At 41.8% G+C, this 27,581-nt stretch overlaps 1 protein-coding gene across 1 annotated transcript; it reads left to right on the top strand.

The window, feature by feature from the left end:
- The first annotated feature begins 469 nt into the window (after positions 1-469).
- Positions 470-23,402, top strand: LOC310990766 (tetraspanin-15). The gene is made up of 8 exons (XM_083978259.1): positions 470-697; positions 6,181-6,366; positions 8,986-9,060; positions 9,211-9,306; positions 12,873-12,986; positions 15,717-15,767; positions 16,898-17,014; positions 22,996-23,402. The coding sequence occupies exons 1-8, from the start codon at positions 611-613 to the stop codon at positions 23,329-23,331; spliced, it is 1,062 nt and encodes a 353-aa protein (XP_083834385.1). The 5' UTR covers positions 470-610; the 3' UTR covers positions 23,332-23,402.
- The last annotated feature ends 4,179 nt before the right edge of the window (positions 23,403-27,581 follow it).

Genomic DNA, 27,581 nt, shown 5'->3' with positions numbered 1-27,581 from the left:
GTTCACATTAGTGAAAGAGGAGAAGAGGAGGTGAATTGACTGTATTCTTAGCCATAGTCTAGTTTGTTTAGCTGTAAATCCACTTTCAAAGCTCTTAATAGTTTCAGACAGTCTATTATTTTTTCCAAAACATCTCCTTATTTTTGTATGGTTTCATGTTTGTCAGATGTCAAAGTGCAGACTGAAATTGTTTTTAGTCTATTTATTATAAATATATTTCGTCATAAATGATGAATATCTTTAAATCAAGAAAACCAGTTTCAACAAAGCACAACATTAACGACAAAATGTCAGTGACAGGAGATTGACTGTACAGTACAGTACTCATCCCATTAAGTAATGAGGGTTGTGCGCACTGCCCCTTTAAGAATGTAGTCAAAACAAAGCGTGGACTGGCCAGCCGCACGGAAGTGATTTTGTTTCGATTGCCTATCCACAATAGTGTGTGAGAAATGAAAGCTGCTACATGTTTAATATTTAGGTAGCTTGCGGGAAAACGTTTCTCGTTTCATTAACACTATTTAACTATTTATTAATATTATTTTAATATCGCCCGAACTAAACGAAAGGATAGCTAGCTTGTCGGCTAGCTTCATTAACGCAAGCAGCCATGCCGACCTACTCTGATTTAAGGAAAACCAACCACTTCTACTACTTCATCAAATTCACCTTAAATGTCTACTCCATGCTCTTCTCGGTAAGTTTCTATACTGTTGGTTTACATCTGCATTTTAATTCGCCGTAGTAAGTTCACTGGAGCCGCAACAGTGTGTGCTAATTGTAGTAGTAGGAGGCGAGCCACCCAATAGCATCACTGAGGCGTCTCTCCAAACTTCATTCAAAACTAATGTGTTTCAGTGAACCGTCTGCTCCAGGCACATAACAACCTGGTAGAAAAGAACTTCAGCTATATTATATATCTGTTTAATCTACTGAACAATTCGGCTTCCACCCTGAACAACGACTCCCCCTAGTTTGATCACAATTTCAATTTGAAACAGAGATTGACATCAAACTCCAGTCAACCTCCACGTAAACAGCGTGACAGCACGAGACGTGGTTCATCCGTGATTTAATCTTTAGTAGTCCAAATGTATTGGATATAACACATCCCGTATTCATAAGAATACTGTATTAGTTGATAAAATAAGTTCAAACCACGATTACAATGTTAAACATTTGTTTTTTAAAGCACTGAATAATTAGTGGCTATATCTTTAACGGCAGTCAGTGGACACTAGCTAGCTGGTGAAGGGTTAGCTTACAACTGTAGGTCTACGTTATCGCCTCTGACACCATGCATCCTCCTGCATGTTAATTTGCACTTAATATAAATAACTATATGCAGTCATTTATTTGAACAGTTGTCCAAATATAGTAATAATTGCATTTGTGTGTGTGAAACAATGCAAAACGACCACCGGCTAACAAACAGCACGGTGGTGCAGGGCGTTGGATCCAGTTAAAGGGGTGGTCATGTTGGTAAATAGTTTCGCCGACAGAAATAAAGAGCACACTGAAAGACCCCTCTTGCTCACCACTCAGCAAATCTAGGTTGATGGTTTTTCTTTAAATTAATCATATATTGATAGTAAATGTCATATTCGTAGTTAATGTACCGGTAGTTTGAGCCCGACCTGTGTGAATCGCTGTCATTAGCATGTAAACAGATAGAGTTTTCTTGTATGTGGTCCTGACAAGTCCTGGCATGTTCAGAGGCAGAGCACCTGCTGGTTCATTTAGAATAAGGTGAAAAAGAGACATTTATTTCAATAAAGTTTCATGGGTCACCACTTCCCTCAAGGTTTTAATGTTAGTGAACCTAAAGGTGGCATGGGAAGGAACAAAAATGTTATTCAAATTAAAAAAGGTATGATAGTGCCATTTTGAATGTGATGGATGGTCAAGGTGAGGCACAGAAGCAAGGATGACAACAAACTTGCGGCTTGAATTAATTTAATTTAGTTAATGAATGTAAACTTTTGCTGTGGCAGCTTAATAAATGTTCCACCTCTGCTGAACTTCATATCCCATTCATTTGGGATCCAGCAGCAAAGTGAGTGAGTTTCTGGCCAGACCATAAGTCATGTCCAGCTTTCATCACCCCACTTCAGAACCATTATGTTGCCTCTGCTTTCCCGCCATCCATCTAACCTTTACAGTCCATCCTCTGTCTGGAGAATAGCATACACACACACATTCACACACATAGCCTATAGCCTATATATGTGTGTATGTACATTTATGAATATGACTCAGCAGCACGATTCCATTAGTACTCCAGAATCCCTTGTCATATGATCTGGCTCTCCCCACCACTATCTCCCCCTTATATTGCTGTAATAAACACAAGCTCCTGCAGAGCTAAGCTAATAGAGTTACACTTAAGCAGGTATATTGTTGTTGTAATGTTAGGTTTGGTTAAAGTGATTCAAGGTGTGACTCTTATCACAAAGCTGCAGGTGTCAATGAGAACTACCATACTCTTTATCCAGTGTAATGTGAGTGGGTCTGGTTGGTTTCCTTTCTCATTTGTTTTATAAATAGGAACTGTGAGTATCAAGTAATTACTTTTTTAAATGTAATATTTTATTATTTAGGGAAAAATGGTAGCAAATTTCATATCCATCTTTCTGTAAACCAGGCTCATTTAACACAGTAGGTATGGCGGTCTTGCAATTTAGACCCTGCTGCCTTTTCACAGTGTCACCATTAGAGCCCTGGGATCCAGCTAACCCTGAGACTGTAGGCATGCTATGGTTCCAATATCTGATGCTTAATACAATGTAAACCATAGTTATTACAGGCTGTGGGTGATATCAGATGCCTTTCTACACAGTCTGTTAGGCTAATCATTCTCATGGTCATTACTGCAGCAGTGCAGATAGAAAGGACAAGTTCAGAAGTGGGAGCCAGGCCAGAGGTAACTATCTGTTAGTGCTTTATGGAGAACTGTGAGCAGTTAATGAGATTGAAGTGGATGGACCAAGCTCTTAGATGAATTACCCCTTTTCTACTTGAAAATCAATAGTAGGGAAATAAAGGCAGTTTATGTCTTTTCTTTTTGCAATACTTGCATAAATACAATAAACAAGTTCTGATTTGTCAATATATGCTCTTTAAGGATATTTTACTGTTTTTAGTTTACTCACAGGATAAGACTCAATTAGACTTGTAATGTAATTGTGTCGCTGTTAACGTGATTCACTATGAAGCTCTTCTCACATTTCACAGCAATTTTTTTTCCCTCAGTGGATGTGAGGGTCTAAAGACAGAGGATGTTGTTATGATGCCATGTAAAGCCATTTGAGACAAACTGTAACGGGATATGCAAATAAAATTGCCTTGCCTTGATAAAGTGGTGGAAAGTATAAGCACATATGGACTTAACCTGACCATTTCCATTTAATTCTATGACCTTATGGTACTAGATTTATTACATGTCAGGGTGCTATTGTACCAGTAAATTGACCGCCAGAGGCTAGCAAGCTTACTGCTTTTAAAATGTAAGAAAATGTGATACGCAATATAATAAATACACTGTTAAAAATGCAATATAGCATTTTAAAAACGCAAGTGTTAAAAACATAATCAGTTAGAACTGAAAAATGTAACTTAACCCTGCTGCACAATGCACAACTCAATCTTGTAATACACACAAAAAAAAAATCACACCAATATTTTGTTTGACCGCCTTTAGCTTTGATCACCGCATTCATTCCAACAAGCTTCTGCAATGTCACACAACATTTATTTCCATCCAGAGTTGCATTCCAGTTCGATTCCCGGCTCCCCCACTCTGCATGTCGGAGTGTCCTTGGGCAAGACACTGAACCCGCACTTGCACCCGCCCTGTGTGAATGTGTGTGAATGATTAGCCCCCCCTCCCACAAAAAAAGCCTGTCTGCAAACAGTGCTGTATGAATGTGTGTGTGAAAGGGTGAATGCGACAAAAAACAGTGTAAAGCGCTTTGAGTGGTCCAAGTGACTAGAAAAGCGCATTTACCATTCATTTTCAAAGATTGTCAATGGGGTTAAGGTCTGGACTCTGTGGTCACACTGGACCACGTGATTCCCCACTATCCTTCCAGTTTGTAATAATGCGTTAGAGTAGTTCTTAACCCAATTTTAGTCTCAGAAATCTCCTTAGATGTTTTATTTGCTTGATGCAGGCCAGTAATTTCACCCCTCTGAAACAGCTGAACATCTTTTCCACGACCACAGACATGGTTGTTTAAATGAGACTGCATCAGTTCAGGTTAAATAAGTTGTTGCCAGCTGAAACATAATTATCCATGCAGTAATTATCCAATGGGAGGCTCTTAACTATTAGCTTAGTTAAATCCAAGTGGTGACTTTTTTTTTTGGACGGGCAGTGTATAATGTAATGGAAAAAAAAAAGACCACCATTTTCCTGCACCACCAGCAACTATTTCCTTGTTGTTGTAGTAATGTAGACAATCCGCATATTTTCTTTCACCACTGGCCGGATGTCGATGTGTGAAACAAAGCTCTGCACTATGGAGCTCATTCTGATGTTTCAAGTTGTACTACTCTTACACCAACACCACATTTTAGCCCTGCTTTTCTGTTTTCTGTGTCACTTCACATTTTGTAGCCTTTTCCCAACCTGTTGTGCGTTCTTTCAGCACATCCAGCTGTTTGTGTACTGGACACAAAAAACATTTAAAGCAGTTCATGACATTTAATAAACTGGAGAAAGAATTCATTGTTTGGTTTTATTGATAGAGCGTTAATCAGGAATTCTTGTTGAGCATTGTGATGTGATCCTTGAATCAACACTTGAACTACACAGACAGAACACCATTAGTTGTATAACTACACATTGCACACTCAAACTATCTGAAAAGAAAGTTTGCCATTATGAAATGTCTAGTCACTTTTAAACCCAGAAAGTCGAAGTGACGACAAATTTACACTTCAGTAACTTTTTTTTACAGTGGTATTTAGTATTCTCTGGTGCCACCATTTGTTTTCAGTTTGTTGCGTACTTTAAACACTATCAAAGGTTCATGGCACATCAACTTAAAGGAATAGTTCACCAAAAATGAAATTTCAGTCATTATTGACTCACCCTCATGCTGATGAATACTCCGGAGTAGTTTGTTATTCCTCATAGTGCATCTGGAGACCCGGGAGGCCGGTTCGTAGTCCAACGAAATCCTTATATGAGAGTATAGCGCCTGGCACAAAAAAGTCCATAAAACTACACAAAAACCTTGTAATATTCCTCCACACTGCTCATCCACTGCAATCCAACTTTCCTGAAGAGATATCCAGAGTTTACTGGACATAACGTCATTTAGGACATTTTTACAGCCTAAACAGTCCTGTATTGAGCTCTAACGTTGACGCACGTGAACTCGAGAGCGCGCCCCCAGGCAAATTCAATACAGGACTGTTTAGGCTGTGAAAATGTCCTAAATTTCATTTTTTGGTGAACTATTCCTTTAAGCATTTTGGACTTGTCTGAGTCTCCCTCTACAAGGGGGTCCATGTCCACTCTGCTTCATTCTGTCCAGTTAGTGGATACGGTAAATCCACTTAGAACATTTTAAACAGACTGGATTTTAAAGGAGAATTTGAATGTCTTGTGAATAAAAAAAAAACAGTATGCAAAAATAAATAACCTTGAAACTAGCCGCTAGTTGTAGCCTAGCCGCTAATTTACGTCCGTAGTCCCTAAATAAATAAAATACAACTAACAGTACACCACAAGAAATAAAAACCATACAATAATAAAATACAAATGGCAATACACTACACAAACAGGAAAGGCAAAACAGCAAATAAAATATTGAACACAGTACTCAGACAGGACAAGACAATGATACAGCATCCAAACAGCACAACAAGTGAACAACATATGAACAAACAGTCAAGTAGCAAAAGTGTAAACAACAAATAGTGCATTCATCCATATGCATTTTAACCTTTTACAGAATACAAGGGGTCTGAATACTTTCTGAACCCACTTTATATAAAAAACTGAGTTTCAATTGGTATAAAGTTGAAGCTGCCTGTGATGACAGACACTGGCTTCACACACACATACTGAAGAGACGCAAGTAGTTGAAGAAGTGTCACCGTTTGTTCTGTTCTGAGGATTGTCAGCTGTTTCATGAAGCCTCCTTGTCTCTCTCTCTCTCTCTCCCCCAGCTGATGGGGCTTTGTGTGCTGTGCGTGGGGGTGTACGCTGAAGTGGAGAGGCAGAAGAATCGAACACTGGAGGGGCTTTTCCTGGCCCCCGCTGTGGTGCTCATCCTGCTGGGCCTGGTGATGTTCACCGTGTCGGTGGTGGGCATGGTCGGATCCCTCAGGGACAACAAGACCCTGCTGCACATGGTAGGATGGAGGAGGAGGAGGAGGAGGAGGAGGAGGAAGAGGAAGAGTGAGCAAATGACTGCAGGTTTTAAAATTTGTCTCAAAGATACAGACTCAGCTTTCAGTTTATTTGGTTCCTTAAACTACTGCAGCCTTGGTTAAAGTTGAATCTTCATGAAGCTTTTATTGAAAGCATGATGCAATGATCTCATTCCAATTCAATATATGAATGATGAAACACCTCCCTATACGTAATGCAATACAATTCAACAGCACAGCATAGCCTCCTTAAAGCCCCAGTATGTAACTTATTTGGCTTTTTATTAGAAAAATCAAATATTGCTTTCATAAATACGTATTTCACTGAAGTGGAATCACAGCCGCATACAAATGAAAGCTTTCTTGTACCTTAGAATGAGTTGTTACAAGTCGTTACAAATACATAAGTGGGCAACGCACCGAACTGAGGCGGCCATGTTGCATCGCCATTTTTTACGTTTAGTGGCAGCGTGACCGTAGGTAACCACAGAAACTTTTCGAGGTAGCACCTGTTAAAACTCAAAGTCAAAGTCAAAATCTTTATTTGCCACTTGTGCATACACACATAGGAATTGTTGTGCATTGTTCCAGGTCAGGTGGAAAAACAAAGAAAACACACAAGGACATACAAGACACAACGAAAAACACTTTAAAAAGGCTAAAACTGTCACCACTGTGTAGTGTGAGGAAGGACGGAGGCACTAGTGTTGCATTCAGGTGCAGTCAGGCAGACGGCCGTCGGCAAACCAACCGGATGTCATTTAACTCGACAAGAGAAAGACGGTAAAACGTGGGTCAGGTAAACAATACGACATCACCATGACAACATATTGTCACTCCTGTATTGTTTTGCCTCGTGCTGGCGGACCACTTGTTTACATCCTGTTACATGCAGCGTCTGTTGTCTGTCTGACGTCTGCCCCATTTCACGTGAATGCAACATCAAGAATACCTTCTGATATGCAACCGCACCGCTAGATGGGGGCAATTCCTACATATTATACCTTTAATGACAGCCAAGTTGACTGAGCATCCTTCTAAAACAATTCCAACTTTACCATCTTCATGAAAGAGGCAGTAATTGTTTAGAACACAGAATATTAAATCTTAAATTTCATATTTGTTAGAGTGATTTGTGTGTGATGAATGTAAAATATTTCTGCTGCTGTAACTCCCTGTAATTCCCTGCAAAGGGTTATAAAAGTATCTGTAAGTTTTAGCTTGGTGTACTTGAAGGGACAAGCTTGTTTTGGGCTTATACTCAGCTAATTGAGATTCATTTTAAAGACATGATACAATTTGAGTAGAGTGTCTGCAAACACATAAGTGTTTAAATGTAAATGTGTGTATAATTTGACGCACGCATAAATCCTGAGAAAGGAACAACATGTTGAGAGTTTGTACAACAGCAGCGGGTCATAAAACATTTAAACCAGTTATAGCTTCATGAGCCTTTTTTTTTCTCTCTCCACAAATGCAAAAGCAGCACAGTTGTTCGTGTTGCCAATAACTGCAACGGAGCTCAAAGGGAGCAGAAATATTTAACCACGGTTGCTATGCGACTGTCTAATTAGCTTTAGCTAAATAATATGAACTGAAAAGGGGATTAAAAGTTGGACATAAAGGAGGAAGTTAATGATGTCTATGGTTATGCTTTGATGAAGAGGAGGAGAGGAGCTCATTGCATACAGAGAAAGTGATAAACAGATTATGTTTCTCCATGTGCTGATGTTTGCTCCACTGCTTAAATCAAGCTTCTAACTCACTTTCTTTTTAAAAACATGTCAATAAATATTGCATAATATAAATGAGAGCGGTGTCTTTCCAGAGGTGTCCTGTCTTGAACCTTAAAATATGTACAATTATGTACTGTATATCAGCCATTAGAGTCTAATCTAAAACACATACTTACCTAAACTAGCCAACTAGTGCACACTGAATCTGCAACCTGAAAAAAAGAGTTAATAAATCTTCCCAAAATAGATGTAATAAATGTGTGTGCCTCTCTACATGGCAGCAGAGGAAATGTAATGCAAATTGAATGCATTGCAAATGAAGGAAGTAGGAAGGAAGACACACAGAAGAACAGGTGTAACCTGATAAATTTGGTTCACCTTATTTTTCAAAAGCCTCTTAATAAATACTGAGGTACTCTGGTTATTAAACTTCAATTATTCATATGAATAAAAGTTGAAGTGGAACTGATGTGACCCGATCAGCTGAGGTTTTCAGGAGATGACTTCTTTCTGAGTTTGGAAAAAAAAAGAAAAACACCTACACAAGTCTTAGTGACTGTCTTACATAATCGTCAACATTGCCAGTGCACCAAAAATATCAGATAGTAACAGCCCCTTTGATTGACAGCCAGGTCTCTCCTCATATCAGCTGGGACAGATGAACCCAGATGATAAATAGAATGATAGATGGATGAAAATACTATAGAATCATGTTATGTTTTGCATCGTTTTGTGTCTTTGATATATTAAAAAGGAGCTGTTGTGTCATTTTCTAAATGACTATGTGAAGTAGCTCTCTGAGCGTGTTGCCTGTTAATCACATACCAAGGGAATGCTTTATGATCCTCGTCCTCTTTCTCCACAGTTCCTCTGCGTTCTCTGCGTGTTGCTGCTTCTCCAGGCGATAGCACTCACCACGGCTCTCATCTTTGAGAAGAAGGTGAGCGTCACTTGTTTACACAGCTTCTACCCCGTAACGACACCCTCAGTCACACTTGGCTCGCTTCATCGTACCTCGTGACTGCCGCCGTCCTCGTCAGGGCTGACGACGTTGACCACCTCTCCTGTGTGTTTCTGCATTTTCCTCCAGACGTCTTCGCTGTTTCAGAGCAGCATACGGGAAGGAATCAAGCACTACTACGACGATCTGGACTTCAAGAACATCCTGGACTACGTACAGCAAAAGGTTTGATGATGTTTTATCTAGAAGATGTGGACAGATTTGTATTGTATTTGACTGAGATGCATGTGTTACATGTGAGGACAAGGATAATCCTTTTTTGTTTTATTCATTTATAATTTTTCCAAATCAAAAATATTGACATAAACGGTTCAGCATTTCTTACAAAAGTTGTAACGCCCCCTCCCTCCCACCCCCTCCAGGTGGCATGCCCCACTACAGACATACACACAACCAAATATCGCACAGGCAACAGATTTTCACAGACATTCACAGATGCAAACATGTCCCTCTCATTTGTCAGAACATACACTGTTCCCAAACATACAAATACCTAAAAAGGAAAATAAATATACACAAATACGAACATAGATAGACATACACTTACACTAAAGATCATCATAATGGGCTCTATGCACAGCTCCACCACTTCCTGGATTTAAGGCAGGTCCTTCATTTCCTGTCTTACATTATTGGACAAACTGATTAATCCAGGTGTGTCTGAGTAGTCACAATGGTCAGACACACCTGGATTAATCAGTTTGTCCAGTAATGTAAAACAGGAAATGAAGGAGCTGCCTTAAATCCAGGAAGTGGTGGAGCTGTGCATAGAGCCCATTTGGGCATTGAATAATCTTATTCAACAGTCAAAGAGAGAGAACAAGGGGTCAGGTAAAGGCAGGCTGCTAATATGAGTTATGAACTGTGACCACGTTTTGTCATATTTATCCTCCAACCCACGTACTATTTACCTCATTTTTTCTAAATCTAATCCCAACATCACCTCTCTAATCCAGTGAACATAGGCAGGAGGATTATTTCCCTTCTAGTTCACCAATATCAGACAGTGGGCATGCAACAATGCATAAGCGATTGCATTTCTGTCAAGACGGGACAACTTCATCCCTAAATACCAAAGGCAGCTGTTAAAGGGCCAGGCTGCAGTGTTAGGACAGGGATCATCTTAAAGGGATAGTTCAACATTTTGGCAAATCGGCCCATTGTCATAATCCCTATAGCTTTACGGTGCGTTCACACCAAACGCGATGGACGTGATGAACGCCACAACTTTCCATTAAAAGTCAATGTAAATGACGCGATGACACGCGATGGCGTGTCGGGCGACGCGTTTCGGGCGATACGAGCGACGCGATGAAGCGATGACGCGGCCATCGCAGCATTGCGTCCATCGCTTGAAGTTGAAAAATTTGAACTTTTCAAGCAACATCGCGTGACGCTGTGCCGCGACATCCAATCAGCGTTGATATTCAACCACGTCACCGACACAGCTACCAGACACATATTTCAAAACATGATGGAGAAGATTACTGTGGCTGTAGTCTCGCTCGGCAGAGACCCTCCTCCAGAGAAGAACTGTGGCTGAGTTAAAAAAAAAAAAAAAAACCCGGGGCTGTGTGTGTTTTCCTCAGATCAATAATATACATCCATAGCGGGAGGTGGGTTGCATAGCGCGATGAAGCGATGGTGAAAAATGTGACAAATGTGTCAAGCGACGCGATACTCGCGTTACGGGCGATGGCATCGCGTCCATCGCGTTTGGTGTGAACGCACCGTTAGGAGTAGGTTTGTTACCTTGAATTGTTGGTGCCAGCTGTTTTTAGAACGGCGGAGCAGAGTTGGGTTTTCTTGGTTTCCCTCATTAAATACACAATCCAACAACTTGTTACATCCCTAGTAGCCAGTTGAAAAAAGAAAAAAAGATTCTTATAGTATTGCAATATATTGCCCCTGTATCGTCAGATTCTTGCCAATACTGTACACCCCTAGTGTAAACACACATTGTAAAATGATGTCATGATCTGATATTATTGCTATAGACAGAGATTCAGTGAAAACTTCAGTCATTTATGTTACTCTGAATTTTAATCCAGCCAGTTTGAAAGCAAGTTGGTCTTTTCAGATCACAGACAACATGCTTGTTTATTTCAGTATTGATCGTCTTCAGTTGCCTTTTTACATATTCAGTGTTTTTCCACAAGTGCTTTCGGTGCCTGTTAAGATTAAAGGAGAAAGCCTTCACATAACTTCTCCTCATTTCATAACACACTGTAGATCCGACAAGACAAGCACTGTGGGGTTATTTGGCTGCGTTCAAACATGTTGTCTTCCTAGTGTTACGCCTCAGCGCTTTCCTTAATGAGTTTACTTCCTGACCTGTCAAGTAGTCTAACAGGACCCACAGTGTGATCTCTCCATCTAATGGTGCAAGTACCTGGATCAAAGACGGTTCTTAAAGCGGACAGGCAGCCTCCATCATGTTGCTCTTCTAAAAAACATTAAGTGTTTTTGTGCCAGACTAACAGAATGGACTGTGTGGACCTGCAGAAAAGGTGCATAGAGGGAAAAAAAGGTTCATGACAACTCATGTCAGGCTGCAGCTATAAAAGAGAAGAGATACAGATGTGCTCTGTGCTGTAATGGCAGGACTTAAATGAGTTGGTTTTCAGCCCTCTGTGGGATAAACAGGCCAGGTTCATTCTCTTTATTTATTGAACTTCCGAATAAATGGCTGTAATGGATATTTAATCTTCAGAGTAGACTGTGAGCTCAGGAAATATTCTCCCGCCTCTCGAACTGGATCATTTTCACAGTTTGGAACCTTTTTTATCAAAGGATCCTGACTGTGTTTTCATCACCGGCATCAATAGCGAGGGCAATACATCCTGCCTCCTGGCTCCTGTGTGTCCTTTCTTTTCCTATTTTCCCTGCTTGTAAAAAAAAAATCTTATCTGTACAGCCAGCTCGGTCGGTGCCTGGCTCAACAGTGTGCAGCTGCGGTCAGGCCGTCACAAAGATAGAGGTGTCCTTCATCGTTCAAGAGAAGCTCTCAACCAAGGGGGCAGTTGTCGGTCTGAGAAGTGAAGCTCACTTCCGCGTTCAAAAAACTGCAATCCCCCCGGCTTCCTCTGGGGGCTGGTGTCAGAAGGGAGCATTCCCCATAGACCCCCATGTTAAAATCGCCGACTTTACATCCTCAGTAAACATGTTAAAAGCCTGGTGTCAGAACGTTTTTTGGTCTCAATCGATAGTTTCTACCCCCGCACACACTCTGAGGGGGGTGAATTTTTTTTTAACTCTACCGTTTTACTGTTATTAGGTTAAAACTCTGGCCAATTAGGGCGCGGAAACGTTGAGTGACAGGTCCGAGCAGCTCCGTGGACAGCTGCTTGGAGGCCAGTGGGCGGGTTCTCGGCCGGCCAATCCAACATGGCGCTGTTCAGGCCGCCATATTTGAGTCACAAAAACGACTCCCCAAAACCAATGGGTGACGTCACGGACGCTACGTCCATTCTTTTTACAGTCTATGCTCTCAACATGTTGGACACATGATTGGATTTTCCTCTGTCAAGTACTTTCAATGACAGCATTTGAATTGATTGTCAAAACCTCTGCAGTCTTCACATGAACACCCGTGTTTCACTGCAGGCATCTCCACATTGACTTTAGTTTTCTGAAGCACTGGATGATTGTTCATGTTGATTTTCTGACAATGTTTTCTTTTTCATGTATCACTCCCAATCACCCTGCCTTCTTATTGTTCTCTTTTCCAGTTTTCATGTTGTGGAGGAGATGAGTACAAAGACTGGGGCGTCAACCAGTACCATTTCTGCAATGGTACCGGTCCGCTGGCCTGTGGGGTTCCATACACCTGTTGTGTTGGCAAGGTGAGTGCTGGTAACTCACACAGAGCAAGCAGGCCTTCACATGGGCATAGTTCAGGTCTAATCTGGACCAGGTTCACATTGACTTAAAGGGACAATGAGGAGTTTGTATTTGGTAATAAAAAAGTCTCATATTAATGTGGATGAATCTATGTTACCCACACTTGTTAATGGGTCCATTTTCGATAAATATATCGTTTTGCCTCTATCGTTATTTTGTTATTATTATCATTAGTGGTTTCCTACTGTCGGTTTTGCGGACCCTGCCTGGCGGGTCATGGGAATAACGCCGCCGAATCGCCATTTATGGTCGGAACTACGACGGTATCTGAACCTCTTTGAACCTCTGACTTTAATTCTTGATGAATGAAAACATTCTTGACAAGACGTCTGTCTTGCGCCGGTCCAAGAATTTCACCGTGCGCACGGAGGCTCATGGGAAACACTTTCCAAAACTCCTCGTTGTCCCTTTACCACAAATAAACCAAGAAACCTGATAACACAGTAATGTGCTGCACAACCTTCTGTCACAAACATTACAGGGAGAGCAGCTTTTGCTTCACTCAGGTTGTATCAGGGAACCACATAAATGCAGTTCGGTGCTCAACACACTTTTGTTTTAATCCTTTTTCCATGAAATCAGTGCTTGTTTTTTATTGCAAGGCTGTAATCAGACCGGAAACTATTTTAATTGTAATGGGAAAAAAAATTAAAAATTTGCACAAATCTTTGATTTGGACTCAGTTCAGGCCTGAGTTAATGTTTCCGTAGTGATCCGATCCCAGTGGTCAGCTGTCGGTGCCCGTATGTGTCCGGATTGACCACCTGTGATCAGATCTCAGCGTGGCAGACGTGAGCTCTGCCCGGCTTTCCCTCATCGAGCTCATCAAACACACAATCCAACAACTCCAAAACACTCACACACTGGACAAGTTGTGACCTGCACATTCACCACCTATGAGATAATAATGGAACGTTACTAGACAGAGTTGTTTTCGAGGTAAATACGTAACCAGAACTACATCCAGACACGGCTGCTTGGCAGAGTGACTTCGAAAGTGAAAGTAGTTCCAAGTATTTGCTTCATGTGTCGTAATGTTACACAACTATATGTTATTATCTCATAGCGTGGTGAATGTGCAGGTCACAACTTGTCCATGAGAGCATTTTGGAGTTGTTGGATTGTGTATTTAGTTTGATGAGGGAAACATAGAAATACCATGAGCTTCTGTTGCGTTAGCTGAGCAGCTTGCGTCTCTGCCCCGCCAATCGAAAAACAGCTTGCACCGACAATTAAAGGTAATGAACCTACCCCTAAGACTATAGGGATTATGGCAATGGACAAATTTGCCAAAATGTTGAAATATCCCTTTAAGTAGAAGTACAGATACTTGGGTAAAAAAAAATACTCTGGTAAAAGTAGAAGTACTGATTCAACTCCTTTACTCAAGTAAAAGTAGTACAAAGTACAGGCTCTGAAATGTACTTTAAAGGGACAACGAGGAGTTTTGGAAAAGCGAAGCGTTTTCCCACTACATTTATGAGCCTCCGCGCGCACCGTAGAATTCTTCGACCGGCGCAAGACAGACTCATGTTTTCATTCATGAAGAATTAAAGTCAGAGGTTCAAAGAGGTTCAGTTACCGTCATAGTCCCGACCATAAACGGCAATACGGCGGCGTTATTCTCATGAGCGTAAGCGAAACCGAAAGTAAGGAAACGCTGGTCGGCTCGCCCAGCATTTCCACCACTAATTAAAATAACAAAATAATGATAGAGACAAAACGATATATTTATCGAAAATGGAGCCATTAACAAGTGTGGGTAACGTAGATTCATCCACATTAACGTGAGACTTTTTCATAACCAAATAGAAACTCCTCGTTGTCCCTTTAAAGTAAAAGTAAAAATGATTTTTGCCATCAAAGATACATGTAGATGTCCGAGCAATCTGATATTGATGACTTCTGGTTTAGAACAACAAAAGTGTATCATGTACACCAGTGGTTCTCAAACTTTTTTACATCAAGGGCCCCTAAAGTTACACAAATTAGACCACGGACCCCCCATCGGACAAAATTTTGAGACAAACACCAGTAAAACACAAATATTTGTTCTGAGACTGAATAACATGACTTTTTTAGTCAATGTATGTTCAAATTGGGACCAATGGCGTGAAAATGAGAGAAATTTCTGAAAAAAAGTGGTAAAATTTTGAGACACCAATCTACACCACCGCGCCATCATTCATTGCGATCAAAGTGGCTCATCCAGCCAACAGGAGACGTGCTCTGATTCTGAGTTATACAGCTCTTGGGATATTTCTCTCTTTAAATAAGGTGTTGCCCCCCCCCCCCCCCCCCCCCCCCCCCCCCTCTCCACTCCCCATACGCCTCATATCACTCCCCCTGTCCCTGGGCTCTGAGCACTGATAGGGTCTCTGGAAGCACTGGAGCTGAGCTGCTGAAATTAACAGCAGAACCATCCAATACTCTCACACAGCAGAGATAGAGGGGTTGATTATAGGAGCCCAACATTGGCTGGGTTTCTGCCGTTATCACTTCTCACCTGTCAGGGCTGAAACCGGTTTGTAAATGCTTCAAGTTCACGCTCCGGCTGGCAGGGGACAGGTACACGCTCCCATGTGAGGTGCATTACTTTGAGAAATGTCCCTGTGGTGTTGTCACTGACCATCTGAGGTGTCTGACTCTCTAAATCTTGACTGTGTGCACAGGTGGGAGAGGTCATCAACACTCTGTGTGGTTACAAGACTCTGGATCAACAGGTAAGATGAGCTCCTGCTTGTTGTAAACACATTTGTTTTGTCCCATTCACTCAGTGGATCATGTCTAGTGTTATAACACAAGTGAGGTTTCTAGATTTTCTTTTGTTCCAATCAGTATTTTGTTTAGCTTTGCCGTTATTCAATCACTTTGACCATTTTTGTAATTATATTGAAAAAAAATCATTGTGTCTTACTTGTATTATAACATATTTTCTAGAATTTAACACTATAAACCTTTTAGATAAAATAACCACATAAAATATCAGTGCAATTTTATGATGTTGATAAAAAAAGTGTGGAAAAAGGTCACAAAATCCAAAAATGTAAGTGTTGATCTGCACAAAGGAACTTTAAATTAATGTGTTCAATCAAATGGGTTAAAATATTCTTTCTTTATGTGAAGCAACACTGCAAGGAAAGTAATTCACTTTCAATATTCATCACAGATATAATCTGTACAAAATCCCTCAATTTCCTTTTTCCCTCCCAGACTTTTACTTTGAGTGAACGTTTTCCCAAGAGTCTCAGCAGGAGTCCTCTTCTCCGAGGCTTTTTTTCCAACTGTGAAAATGAGCATTCCTTTAAACCGGTAGCGTGTAGCATTTAGTGCCATCTACTGGTCGGGTTGCACATTGCAACTAATTGAACAGCCCTTTGATAGGAGAAACTTCATGTTGCTCCTCAGGTTAACCTAAAATGCAAAAGGCTCTCCCTAGAGCCAGCGTTTGGTTTGTCCATCCTGGGCTACCATAGAAACAGTATAGACAATAGGTCTAAGATTCAGGTGAAGATACATTCATGAAAAACAATTATATTCAACTTTTGTCACACGCCCATAAATCCTGCACACTGTTCTCCCACCTTTCTGCAGCTTGTTGGTTAGTCACTGTCACACACCAGACTCTGTCAGCAGTCCAGATGATTCATTTTATTCTGGCAGTACGCATTTTCAAGCTGCCTGACTTCCACTGTGGTAATTCTTGGCAGCTCAACAGCTCATTTGGTTCAGTCTGTGTTTTTTTTTAAATTTCAAGTGACACTTTTTTATCCGTCAGTTTGAGGCTGTTTTGGTTTTTAAGTTTAAACTGGAAAACTCTTCTCTCATCCTCTTCTCCTGGTCTGTTCATCAGCGTGAAACCCTCCACGAGTTGATCCACGTGCGAGGCTGCATCCATGCAGTCAACCTCTGGATGAGCGACAACATTGGAATAACCATCGCACTCTGCTGTGCCATTGGGCTGCCGCAGGTAATTTAAAACTCACTGAAGCTCGGCTGCACCAAAGGCCCTCTCTCTCTCCCTCTCTCTCTCCAAACACTTTCCAACTTCACCTTGATATCAGAACTTTAAAACTCCCACTTCCTGTGAGGAATCACTGACCTTTTCATTGTTTTCTTAAAGTCCCACTCCCGCGACCCTTTTCGGCCATTTTAAAACCAGCTCATTAGCCATGCACATTAGCAATGCACCTCTGGAGGGTGGGCGGAGACTGCGCTGTTTTGCACCCGCCCAGCCACCTCCTCGCACCCCACCCCCCGCTTGCTGACAGCTGGACATTGTACAATTACAGATTCAGCGTGTTTAGCGTAAAACTCCACACTGGGATTTGATCCCAGACTGGAGCATAGTCCTTGCTTACAGTGCAAGCTGCTCTACCAGGTGAGCTATACTTGCTATACCATGACAGTTACACCGAGCTGTGAAGCCTTTCACCTCTGAGCCAGATGCAGAGCGGGGCGGGAGCTTGTAGCACTAGTGCCCTCCCCTGGAGCTGTGACACCCTCAACTCCAGTCTCCCTGAAACTGCCAGTTTGCGTCTGCCATTGGTTCACAGCAGTTTGAAGGCAGAAAAACTCAGAAATGCAATTTTGCACTTCCTTTTCTGCTGATATGTCCTCTAACACAAGAAAAATACCACAGGAACATGTGAAAAGCTCAAAAAACACGATTTTCACGGGAGTGGGTCTTTAACAACACTACCTGACAGATGACTGAATGAATTGATGTGTGTTGCAAAAACTTCACTGCAAACTTTATTTTGGTAGAACTATACTTACTATACTATATTACTATAATTACTTTTCTAAAACATCTACATAAATTGTATTAATTATAATATAAAAATAATATTAAAAAGTGAGATTAAAATGTAAACAACAGCTCACTTGACAAATTGACTGTTCAACTCCATCATGATTATTTTTTCTTCATCCATGACGTCCTGTGTGTGTTAGGTCCCTCTGAATGATTGAGGTAACACTTTACTTGAATATGTGTTCATATATATGTCAACTTTGCATCAAAAGTGACATAACCTCTTACCGAATGACACTTAAGGACAGCTGTCATAAGTATTCATTGATGTTTATGACAGGTGTCATGTCATGGTTATGACAGTGTTATGTCACTCTTATGAACACATATTCAAGTAAAGTGTTACCGAGAACTTGTAGCTTGTGCCAGCGGGTGAAACTAATGTTGACAAAGTCATGATTTTACGATCGGAAGTTGATTCATTTGTGTTTTATTTTGAAATTTACAGGATGCTCTGTGCGCTTGACTCCCTAGCAGTTCTCAAACTGGGGTACCCGGACCCCCGGGGGGCCGCGAGCCATAGCTTGGGGGTCCGTGTAATCATTTGCTATGAATTATTATTGCTGTAGGCCGCATTGGCAAGTAGTGCTGGGTTGAAAAGATCGATCCACCGATTTTAAATCGATTCTCATCTTAAGTCCTACAGATCGATTCGCACGTCCAAAGATCGATTTTTTTTAATTTTTTTTATTTTTTATATAGCGTCCGACTGGACGTGATAAAAGGATGAGGAGGAGTTGCTCAACAAACCTTCATTTATTTCAGGAACGGTACAGTTACGTCGGCCGTAACCAAAAAGAAAGAAAAACAACAGACAAACTTCTCTACTAACGAACCTCTGCTCCTCTCTCTCTCGCGCGCGCGCGCGCGCGCACACACACACAGAGAGACACACGCAGGCTCGTTCCTCCTCACACCCGCCCCCCACTCTCTCATCCAACCAACTTAGCGACTTTCTCTTTTTTGTCAATGGCGACTAGCGACAAATCTAGTGACTTTTTCCGGTGTTGTTAAAGACGTCTCTCGTTTGTAGACTCCGATGTGAAAGCACCTCTCAAGCACCGTCTTCAACGAGCCGCGGAGCCGCCGTGAGCCCCGCCCCCCCCCCCCCCCCAGCCTCACAGGCGGTCAGTCTCACAGTGGTGTCACGGTGCCTGCTGCAGTCAGAGACCTGCTCCGCTCCGTGCAGCATGACCGGCCGCTCGTCAGTTATGCTGCTTTTCACACTGATGCTGCTATTCGGACTGAAGCGTGCACAACATGCAGTAGTTTACTGTGTGCGACCCTACACTTCACTATCTTTAGTTGTTCACGTTCACAGCTGTTTGTGGGCCAAATGGCCATGACAAAATTAAAATACTTTTGTATTCAACAGCAACAGCTTTTGGGTGAATTCTTAATGTCATATTTTTAATAATGCACCAGGTTACTGTCCCAATAGCAATCCATTGCTGCAGGTGCCCTGGATCTGTTCAGTAATTCTGCCCTACAGCGTGTTTGTAAAATTCTAGTCTATCAACATTCTGGGATTGGTCCTTGCCATTTTCCCCTACTTCATTAATTTAATACTATTATTAATATGTTGCATAACTAGACAATCAGGTATTATGTTACATAACTAGAAAATGAGAAGGTAACAGCTCAAAAAACAGTTTTAATGACACTAACCCAAATTGATATCGGATCGAATCGAATCGGATCGAATCGAAAAAAATCGATTCTGAATCTTAAGAATCGGAATCGAATCGATTCTTGAAATTTGAATCGATACCCAGCCCTATTGGCAAGCACCCACCTCTAAAGACATGGAGCCAGATCATCACTGTGTTCTGAACACAGTCGCGACTGCAGTTAATGTTGTGAAGTCCAGGGCGCTGCAGTCATGTCAGAGAAGTCTGAGGAAAGGGGCTTGGACTTCTGACTGAAATGCGTCCTGCTAGAACCGTTTTTCCAGCATCTCCAACCCTACCCTGAGATTGAGATCATAAATTACTCCTATGGCATTTAGGAGTACAAATGGCAGTAAATATATGTTCAGCATATATGTTCTAGTGAAGACCGCTTCAGCGTTCACAAAACTGCAGTTCCCCTCCTGCCTCTGGGGGCTGGGACCAGAAGTGAGCAACTCTCCATTGACCCCCATGTTAAAATAGCTGACTTTACAGCTTAAAAAAACATATTTACAGCCTGGTACATTTTATTTTTTTGGTCTCTACCGATAGTTTCCACCTCCATGAACACTGTGTGTGTGGGGGGGCGTGGTTACGTTGAGTGACAGGTTCGCAGACAGTTACCGGCCGTTAATTGGTCGCTTCGAGTTCAGTGGGCGGGTTCTCGGCCGGCAAACCGCGGCACCTCTCCAAATATGGAAAGTAGACTCCCACTAAAATCCAAGATGGCGCAGTTCAAATGCCCGTAGTAGGAGCACAAAACAGACTCCCCCAAACCAATGGGTGATGTCACGGGTGCTACGTCCATTCTTTTTACAGTCTATGGTTCAGCATGACAATTATGAGGTGGTCCTTGGAAAAAATGTCACCCCTGTAAGTGGTTCCTGGACCTAGTTTGAGAACCCTGTTGCGTGATGGCTGTGTGATCGTACAAGCCACAAAAAACATTTGTCCAACTGAAAATGTGCACCTCCTCCATAAACATCATAGACTGTCTGCCATTCCAGTCTGATTTCTGGTAAATGTGTGCGTGACTGTTCCTGTTGACCGTGTAAAAGCTTGAATCAGAGCAGAGTAGACCTTCTATCAGGTTATTGGATGTAGCAGTGTCAGACTAAATCTGAAACCTCATCTCCTATAAGCCACGTGATCCACATACTGAGATGATATCCTGCTACAGAAGAAGTGTCAACTCTATTTGAGCTGTTGAGGCTTAAAATACACAATGTCCCTTAGCGATTGTAAAGAGAGTACAAAGACACAACAACACCCACATTAATTGATTAGTTTAGAGGCTTACTGTTATCTAATTTATGGAATTAGTGTTAATTAGAGGGTAGATTTGACCCCCTGCTGTTGGTTTAGCCTGTGAAAGCTCCAGATCCTGATCCATGTTAGCACGCCCCACTGCGACACTGATCCTTGGGACTGTCTCCGGATGTTTTCTGTACATCCAATACAGCCATATATGTCTTGGCTGTTATTCAGGTTATCAACCCATCACTGACGTAAGCTCAGGACCAGATTGTATTGATCAGCAGAAGTGCTTTGCCGTAAGCTGTTGCAGGCTGTGCATTCCAATCCAATCTCCTCATATGAGATCCTCACCACAGAGCACATTCAAGTGGGAGCCGCCTTCATGATAGAAGGATCCTATAGATTTGTTTTTCAGAAATCATGTTTTTCTCAGGCTTGAATTGCTTACTACCCATGAACCTTTGCTTCCACTGCTATCAAGAGGAGGCCCGTGAAACACATGAGTCACAGCTGAAGTGAATTGAAAGAGCTCTGTTGTTGCACTTGAATAAAACACGGGGCTATAGCTGCAGAATTCATCCAAAGGTTGTCAAAGGAACTGATTCGAGTCGCTGACTGTTTTCACTTTTCCTGACAGTGTAACGTATTTGCTCCACACAACACTGTGGCATGTGTATATAAAATATATTATAGGTTCTGTTTAAAAGAGTAAGAATAGAAGGAAAGAGTCGGATCCAGAGCAGCATTCATTTACAAGCATTGTAGATTAAACTTCTTGTAAATAAATGTACTGCTCCGTGCTCCCACAGTCTGAGTTCTCACTGGGAAACAGCACGACCGGACGTACCGGGTTCAGGTTGAAAACATTTAATAGCTCGTCGAACCACAGGCTTTTCTTTGCCGCCGAGAATTAATGCTCGTGACGTGAGTCCGGGGCCGCATCGGGTCCAGGCTTCAACACCTGCAGATCTGACCAGACCCGGCAAGGGCGTCTGTTTAAGACTCAGCTTTTATTTGAGAATTTACGGTACATATGATGGTCTGAAGTCAACTTTTTAAAATAACACGGTCTCAGAGGGTGGATATACTAGCATATTCACTAAAATATGCGTTTTCCTTGTCCATTCTTGAAAAAAACAGTCTGTTAAAACATGCTTACCAGCGTTTACAAGCTAGTGCGTTTGAGACATTTTACCTGCAGTGATCGACCCGCCCACTCGGATGTTTACAGTCTGTGAAGGGGCCTATGTCTTTTTTTGGGGGGGTTTTGGAGATTTTTGCCTTCAATTGATAGGACAGTAGGCAGGAGGCAGAGAGAGGGGGAGTGACATGCAGCAAAGGGCAGGCTGCAGTGCATCCCTAATTGAAATGCACACTGGATGTTGTTTGTGTTGTTGTTAACCTTTCCCTTAATTATTAATGCACAGATGTTTGTACAATCTGCTTTTCAATATAGAACCACATATTTTCTAGACATAACGAGTTGCTTAACTGTCTCAATGAAGAAATAAAGTATTTATTTTCAGCACTAGAGGTGTCCAAAACAACTCCTACTGTTCATAACCTGCATTCCTGTAAACAGAAACTCTCTAGGATCAACACCAGTATCTGCACATTGACCCGAATACTTATTTTCCCTATATGTTGTGTTGATGGCTGCATCATCTGAGTCAAAGTGCTGAAATGATTGATTAGTTCACAAATTATCCATTGAAACTTGATAAATGACAACGTCAAGTTATTTCCACTGAAGCAATTTAACAGTTAGTTACATTCTACACATTTGAAATTTCAAAATTCCATACTTTTTCCAGACCCTAATTTCCAGATTTCTCGGTAAAAAAATTCAAATAATTTGTGACATTTGAGTAATTAGATGTGTATCATATAAATAAATTATGCAATTTATTTTATTTTATTTTATTCATTGATTTTCATTATTCTAAATTTGTATGCTATTATGTCACCAAATAATTTCCAACTTTAGATAAGACCAAACCCAGAACAAGAAAAATATATTTCCATACAATAGTTTCCATTTTCCATACTTTTCCAGACCTGGAAATGTATAAAATCAAATTTCATACTTTTCATACTTGCGTAAGAACCCTTTACATTTCTAAATAGCTAAATGAATCTATCATTGGAGTAAATGAGATTCACAATGCCACAGCCTCTATATGACCGAGTTCCCATGTCTCCCTGCAGCTGCTGGGCATCATCCTGAGCTGCGTCTTCTGGAACCTGCTGGTGGACATGAGCGAGTCGGCCGACATGGTGGACTTCAAGCTGAAGAAGTTCGCGTTCGACTACGGCGAGCTGGACCTGGCCGGCGCCGGCTGGTGTATGTGTCTGCCGAGGGACGGCGGCTACCTGCCGGTCCCCGCCGCCGAGCCCGAACCCGACCCCATTGACGTTCACCTGGAGAAGCTCAAGAAGCAGCCGCCTCGCACGCACTCTCAGCTCCAAATGCTGCAGCAGTCCAGATCGGCCACGGGGCTGGACGAGGTAGACGTCGGCAGGAAGCAGAAAAGGGAACACTGAGCGGTCTTTTTTGCCCTTTCTTGCCTTTTTGGGTTTTTTGCCTTTTTTTTTCTGTCATTGTATTAATTGCATTTGTTGGAATTGTGTTGCACTACTTCATGGTTGAACATGTCAGTCATTGGATCAAGAGAAATTTGCTCAGCTAAAGGGATCAGAAGTACTTTGGCACTTTGTTGATGAATTTGTTTACAACAAAATCTGAAGGAACAACCTACGACATTGGCTTTTTTAAAAGCGTTTATTTGTCTCGTTTGTGAGGGTTCATATTCAAAGATTTATGGCATTATATCACTTTTTATTTGATTTTTTTAGCCTTTGAAATTGAGCTATGTCTCACGTGCTAAAGCTTACCTCAGGCTGTTTTGACAATAGCCCAGTAGTCAGAGGACAGTACTATTTGGTGTGTAAATTAATGGTAGCTTAAAAAAAAGATGTTTTTCAGTGTCGGAGAAATAGGAATAGCCGGTATGTTTTGCGTGTAGCGTCTGTGACGGATGTATACAGTTTGTGTATTATTTCTTTTTGTTATGATTATGATTTGATTTTGTGCAATCAGTGTACATTGTAAGACTGATAGTTGTGGAATAACATGGGATGCATGTTTTGTACTGTATATTAAGTAAATTAAACAAAAAAAGAAAAGAAAAACCTGTTTACATGTTAGGCTCTCATCAGGGGTACTTCAGTCTTTTCCATTTTTAAACTAAACTTTTTATTCCTTCCATCTTTTAAAGAAACAACTACTGTACAAGGATTATCCAGACTACAAATTCAGTAAAAAGCTACTCTGATGGTTTTTTGTATCTGAGTTATGCACTGTTTTGAGCTCTCCCCTAGCTCCTGCCTTGTATCAGCACAAATGTTCTTGTCAATAAAGCTGAATTTGTCTACTGATTTTTGTCATGTCTTGCTGCATTACATACGAATATAATGAATGCTGCCAGAGAGTTCAGCTGCAAACTGAGTCATTTCACACTACGTCCTGCTGTCACTTTCTAGCACAGATGCAGGGAACCTTCTGGTTAGTGATAATACGAGTAACTGTACAAGAAGGGTCTTAATCAGGGAGGTGGCCACAAATCCAACACTTACTCTAACATCTCAGCATCTTTTTTTTTTTTTTAAGGGATAGTTCACCCAAAATTCAAATTGCACTCATTATCTTCTCACCCTCATGTCGACTAATGGGTCGTTCAGACCAAAAGCGTCAAAAGACGCTCTTGACGCTCTTGACGCTTTTCCGCGACGCTGATGGTCTGAACACCCTGGCGTTTTTGACGCGCGTCAAAGAAGTTGACGTCGGTTGTGGTTGGTTGAGTGGGGGACATCTACACTCTGATTGGTTGCCGCTGCTCCGCATCATCGCTCATTAGCATAAAGTTCAGGAGATTTCAACTTTCTCCTGACGCTCTCGCCGCCAAAACGCGACGCCAACGCCTTTGACGCTCTTCAACGCTCCTCGACGCTGGTTCTCATTGAAAATGAATGACTTCCGGCCACCGCGACGCTCTCGACGCTTTCGGTCTGAACGCACAGTAACTGTGCGTTCACAACAAAAGCTTCCAAAGCGTCAAAAACGCTCGAGGGTGGGCGTCAGACAAGACAGCTCCCAAAACGGCAAATATTTTCAGCCGCTTTGGCCGCGTGTTACGTGACTGGCGTCAAAGTTCGATCGCGCTGGTCATTGGGGAGCCGAAATACAAAAAAAAGAAGAAAAAAAAAAGGCAGCCGACAGACATCTCTATTCTGACAGGCTGCCGCCGGTTGCCGCTTGACCGCGTCATAGCTAATTACCCTAAAGTTAAACCTGGCTCAACTTCTCATCTGGTGAAGCTTTGGAAGCTTTGGACACTTTGGAAGCGTGGCGACGCCTGTTGACGCTTTGGACGCTCAGTGTTGCCGGGCTCTCATTGAAAATGAATTGACTTCCGGCGTTTTTGACGCTTTGGAAGCTTTTGGTGTGAACGCACAGTAAGGGCTGGGAGAAGTTTCAGAGTCCTCCGTGGGGTCTCGGCGTAGCAGTGCATGTCCATATAACGGTTGCAAATGGATACAACTTTTCTTCGTAACAAAAAGACACACCAAAAAACATCCAAATACCTCCATGCTGCTCGTATGTAATGTCCGTCTTGTATAGAAGCCCCGAAATGCGAAATTGTTCTGAAAAAAATTAAATACGTCTATATTTCAAGCTTGTTTGTAGCGGAAGCTCCTCTTCCTGGTTCGTCCAATTTGGACGGGTCCTCTTTAATTTATCTAGAGGACAGTGCACATTAAAGGACATTGCTGTAAATGTGCCAGTGTTAGCCAAAAGCTAATTTCCAAATGATGTTCAGTCAGGCCTTTATGGCAGAGAGAGACACAACTGCTTGGAGTTTGCAACATGGTATTTAGACAGAGTTGTTTTCAAGGTAAATTTATGCAAAACAGCTGATGCATGTTCCTGTTGGGGGCAGTTTTTCAGCAAACAGTCTCTGCATTTGCCTCGAAAACAACTCTGTCTCATAATGTTCCTTCATTATCTCATAACGTGGTGAATGTGCAGGTCACAACTTGTCCACCAGAGCGTTTTGGAGTTGTTGGGTTGTGTATTTGATGAGTTTGATGAGGGAATCCAGAAATCCTATTAGCCTCCGTAGCGTAGCTCTGAGCAGCTCACGACTCTGCTCCGCCGTTCTAAAAATAGCTTGCACCGACAATTAAAGGTAACGAACCTACTGCTATGACTATAGGGATTATGGGCCAATTTGCCAAAATGTTGAACTTTCCCTTTAAAGTTTTAGGAGCACAAGCAAAACAAAACTTTAGGGGCACACACTTAAAATAGACTTGCAAAGCAAATATTCACATTTCCTTTTCATTCATAATCACACACATTGTCCCTTTGACACCTGTAATGATAGATTCCAGATTCTTTGAGTGTATAAAAAAAATGGCAATGGGCCAATTTGCCAAAATGTTGAATTTTCCCTTTAACATTGTGATTTGCCATTATGCTTGATAATGACATATCTGGTTGACTTTTTAAATGCATCTGTAAATGTGTTTACCATTTTACACGGCTGATCTCCACCCTCTCCTGTGTTCCTCCCCCTCCATGTCGCACGCTGCCTCCTCAGAGCTCTGTCTCTCTCTGGCTGACAGACACCAGCGCCCATATTAATTCAATTCACAAGCCACACATTAATGCACACAGCTCTTTCTCCTCTTGCAGGTCATCTCCCCTCATTCACTTCTAACCTCTCTTCCTACCTCATCACAATGATCAAGAGACAGCAGGTGGAATAATGAGGAGATGAATTACATCAGCCAAAAAAAAGAAGAAGAAACTCAACAGCCTGAGAGCAGGATGTGTCCACATCCAAACAAGCTGTTATTATGATTATTTAGAGTAGACGCTGGTTCTGCAGTTCCAATCAGCAGTAGAAAACCCGCCGTGGAGACAGCAGGTTCGGGGATTTTGCACGTCTGAGCGTCAATATCACTTGTTGCAAACAGCACATGAATGGAGCTCCAATAATAATACATGCAGTCTCCAGGATTCTTCCAGGAAAATGACATAGAGATAACAACAGTCAATCACGGCTGCAGACAGAACATGCTGTCAACAACCAATAGCCACATAGTCGTGAACAGAGCAACAAAACATGCACTTTATTTATATCGTTTGTGCTGTTAATATGAGAGTGTGTTTCTTTGAATTTACAAGGAAATGCAGTCTTGACTTAAAGGGATAGTAGCATTTTTTTTAAAGTGGTGTTGTATGATCTACAAATAGCCCCTAAGTACTTTAATTGCAGTAGAAGACTCTCTGCACTCCTCCCGTTAGCAACGCCAGCCCATAATAGCCCTGCCCAGAGATTTACAACATACAGTGTTGTGAACAGACCCAAAGAAACGGCCTATTTTCGCGGCCTTAAAGAGGTTTTACCTGAAAAAAAAAATACACAGTTCCATTGTTCGCTATAATATAATTTTTTCCAGCCCTTCAAAGTGCAGAAAAACACAGTTTTTATTTGGACCTAACCAACTCACGTATCCCTCCGGCCCAGGGTTAGCACCCACCGATCAGCAGTTGGTTAGCGAACAATGGAACTGTGTTTTTTTTTTCAGGTAAAACCTCTTTTAGGCCACGAAAATAGGCCGTTTCTTTGGGTCTGTTCACAACACTGTATGTTGTAAATCTCTGGGCAGGGCTATGGGCTGGCGTTGCTAACGGGAGGAGTGCAGAGAGTCTGCTACTGCAATTT

This window comes from Trachurus trachurus, assembly GCF_905171665.1.
Source record: "Trachurus trachurus genome assembly, chromosome: 9".
Classification (NCBI taxonomy): domain Eukaryota; kingdom Metazoa; phylum Chordata; class Actinopteri; order Carangiformes; family Carangidae; genus Trachurus; species Trachurus trachurus.
This window is presented reverse-complemented; position numbering and strand designations above follow the sequence as displayed.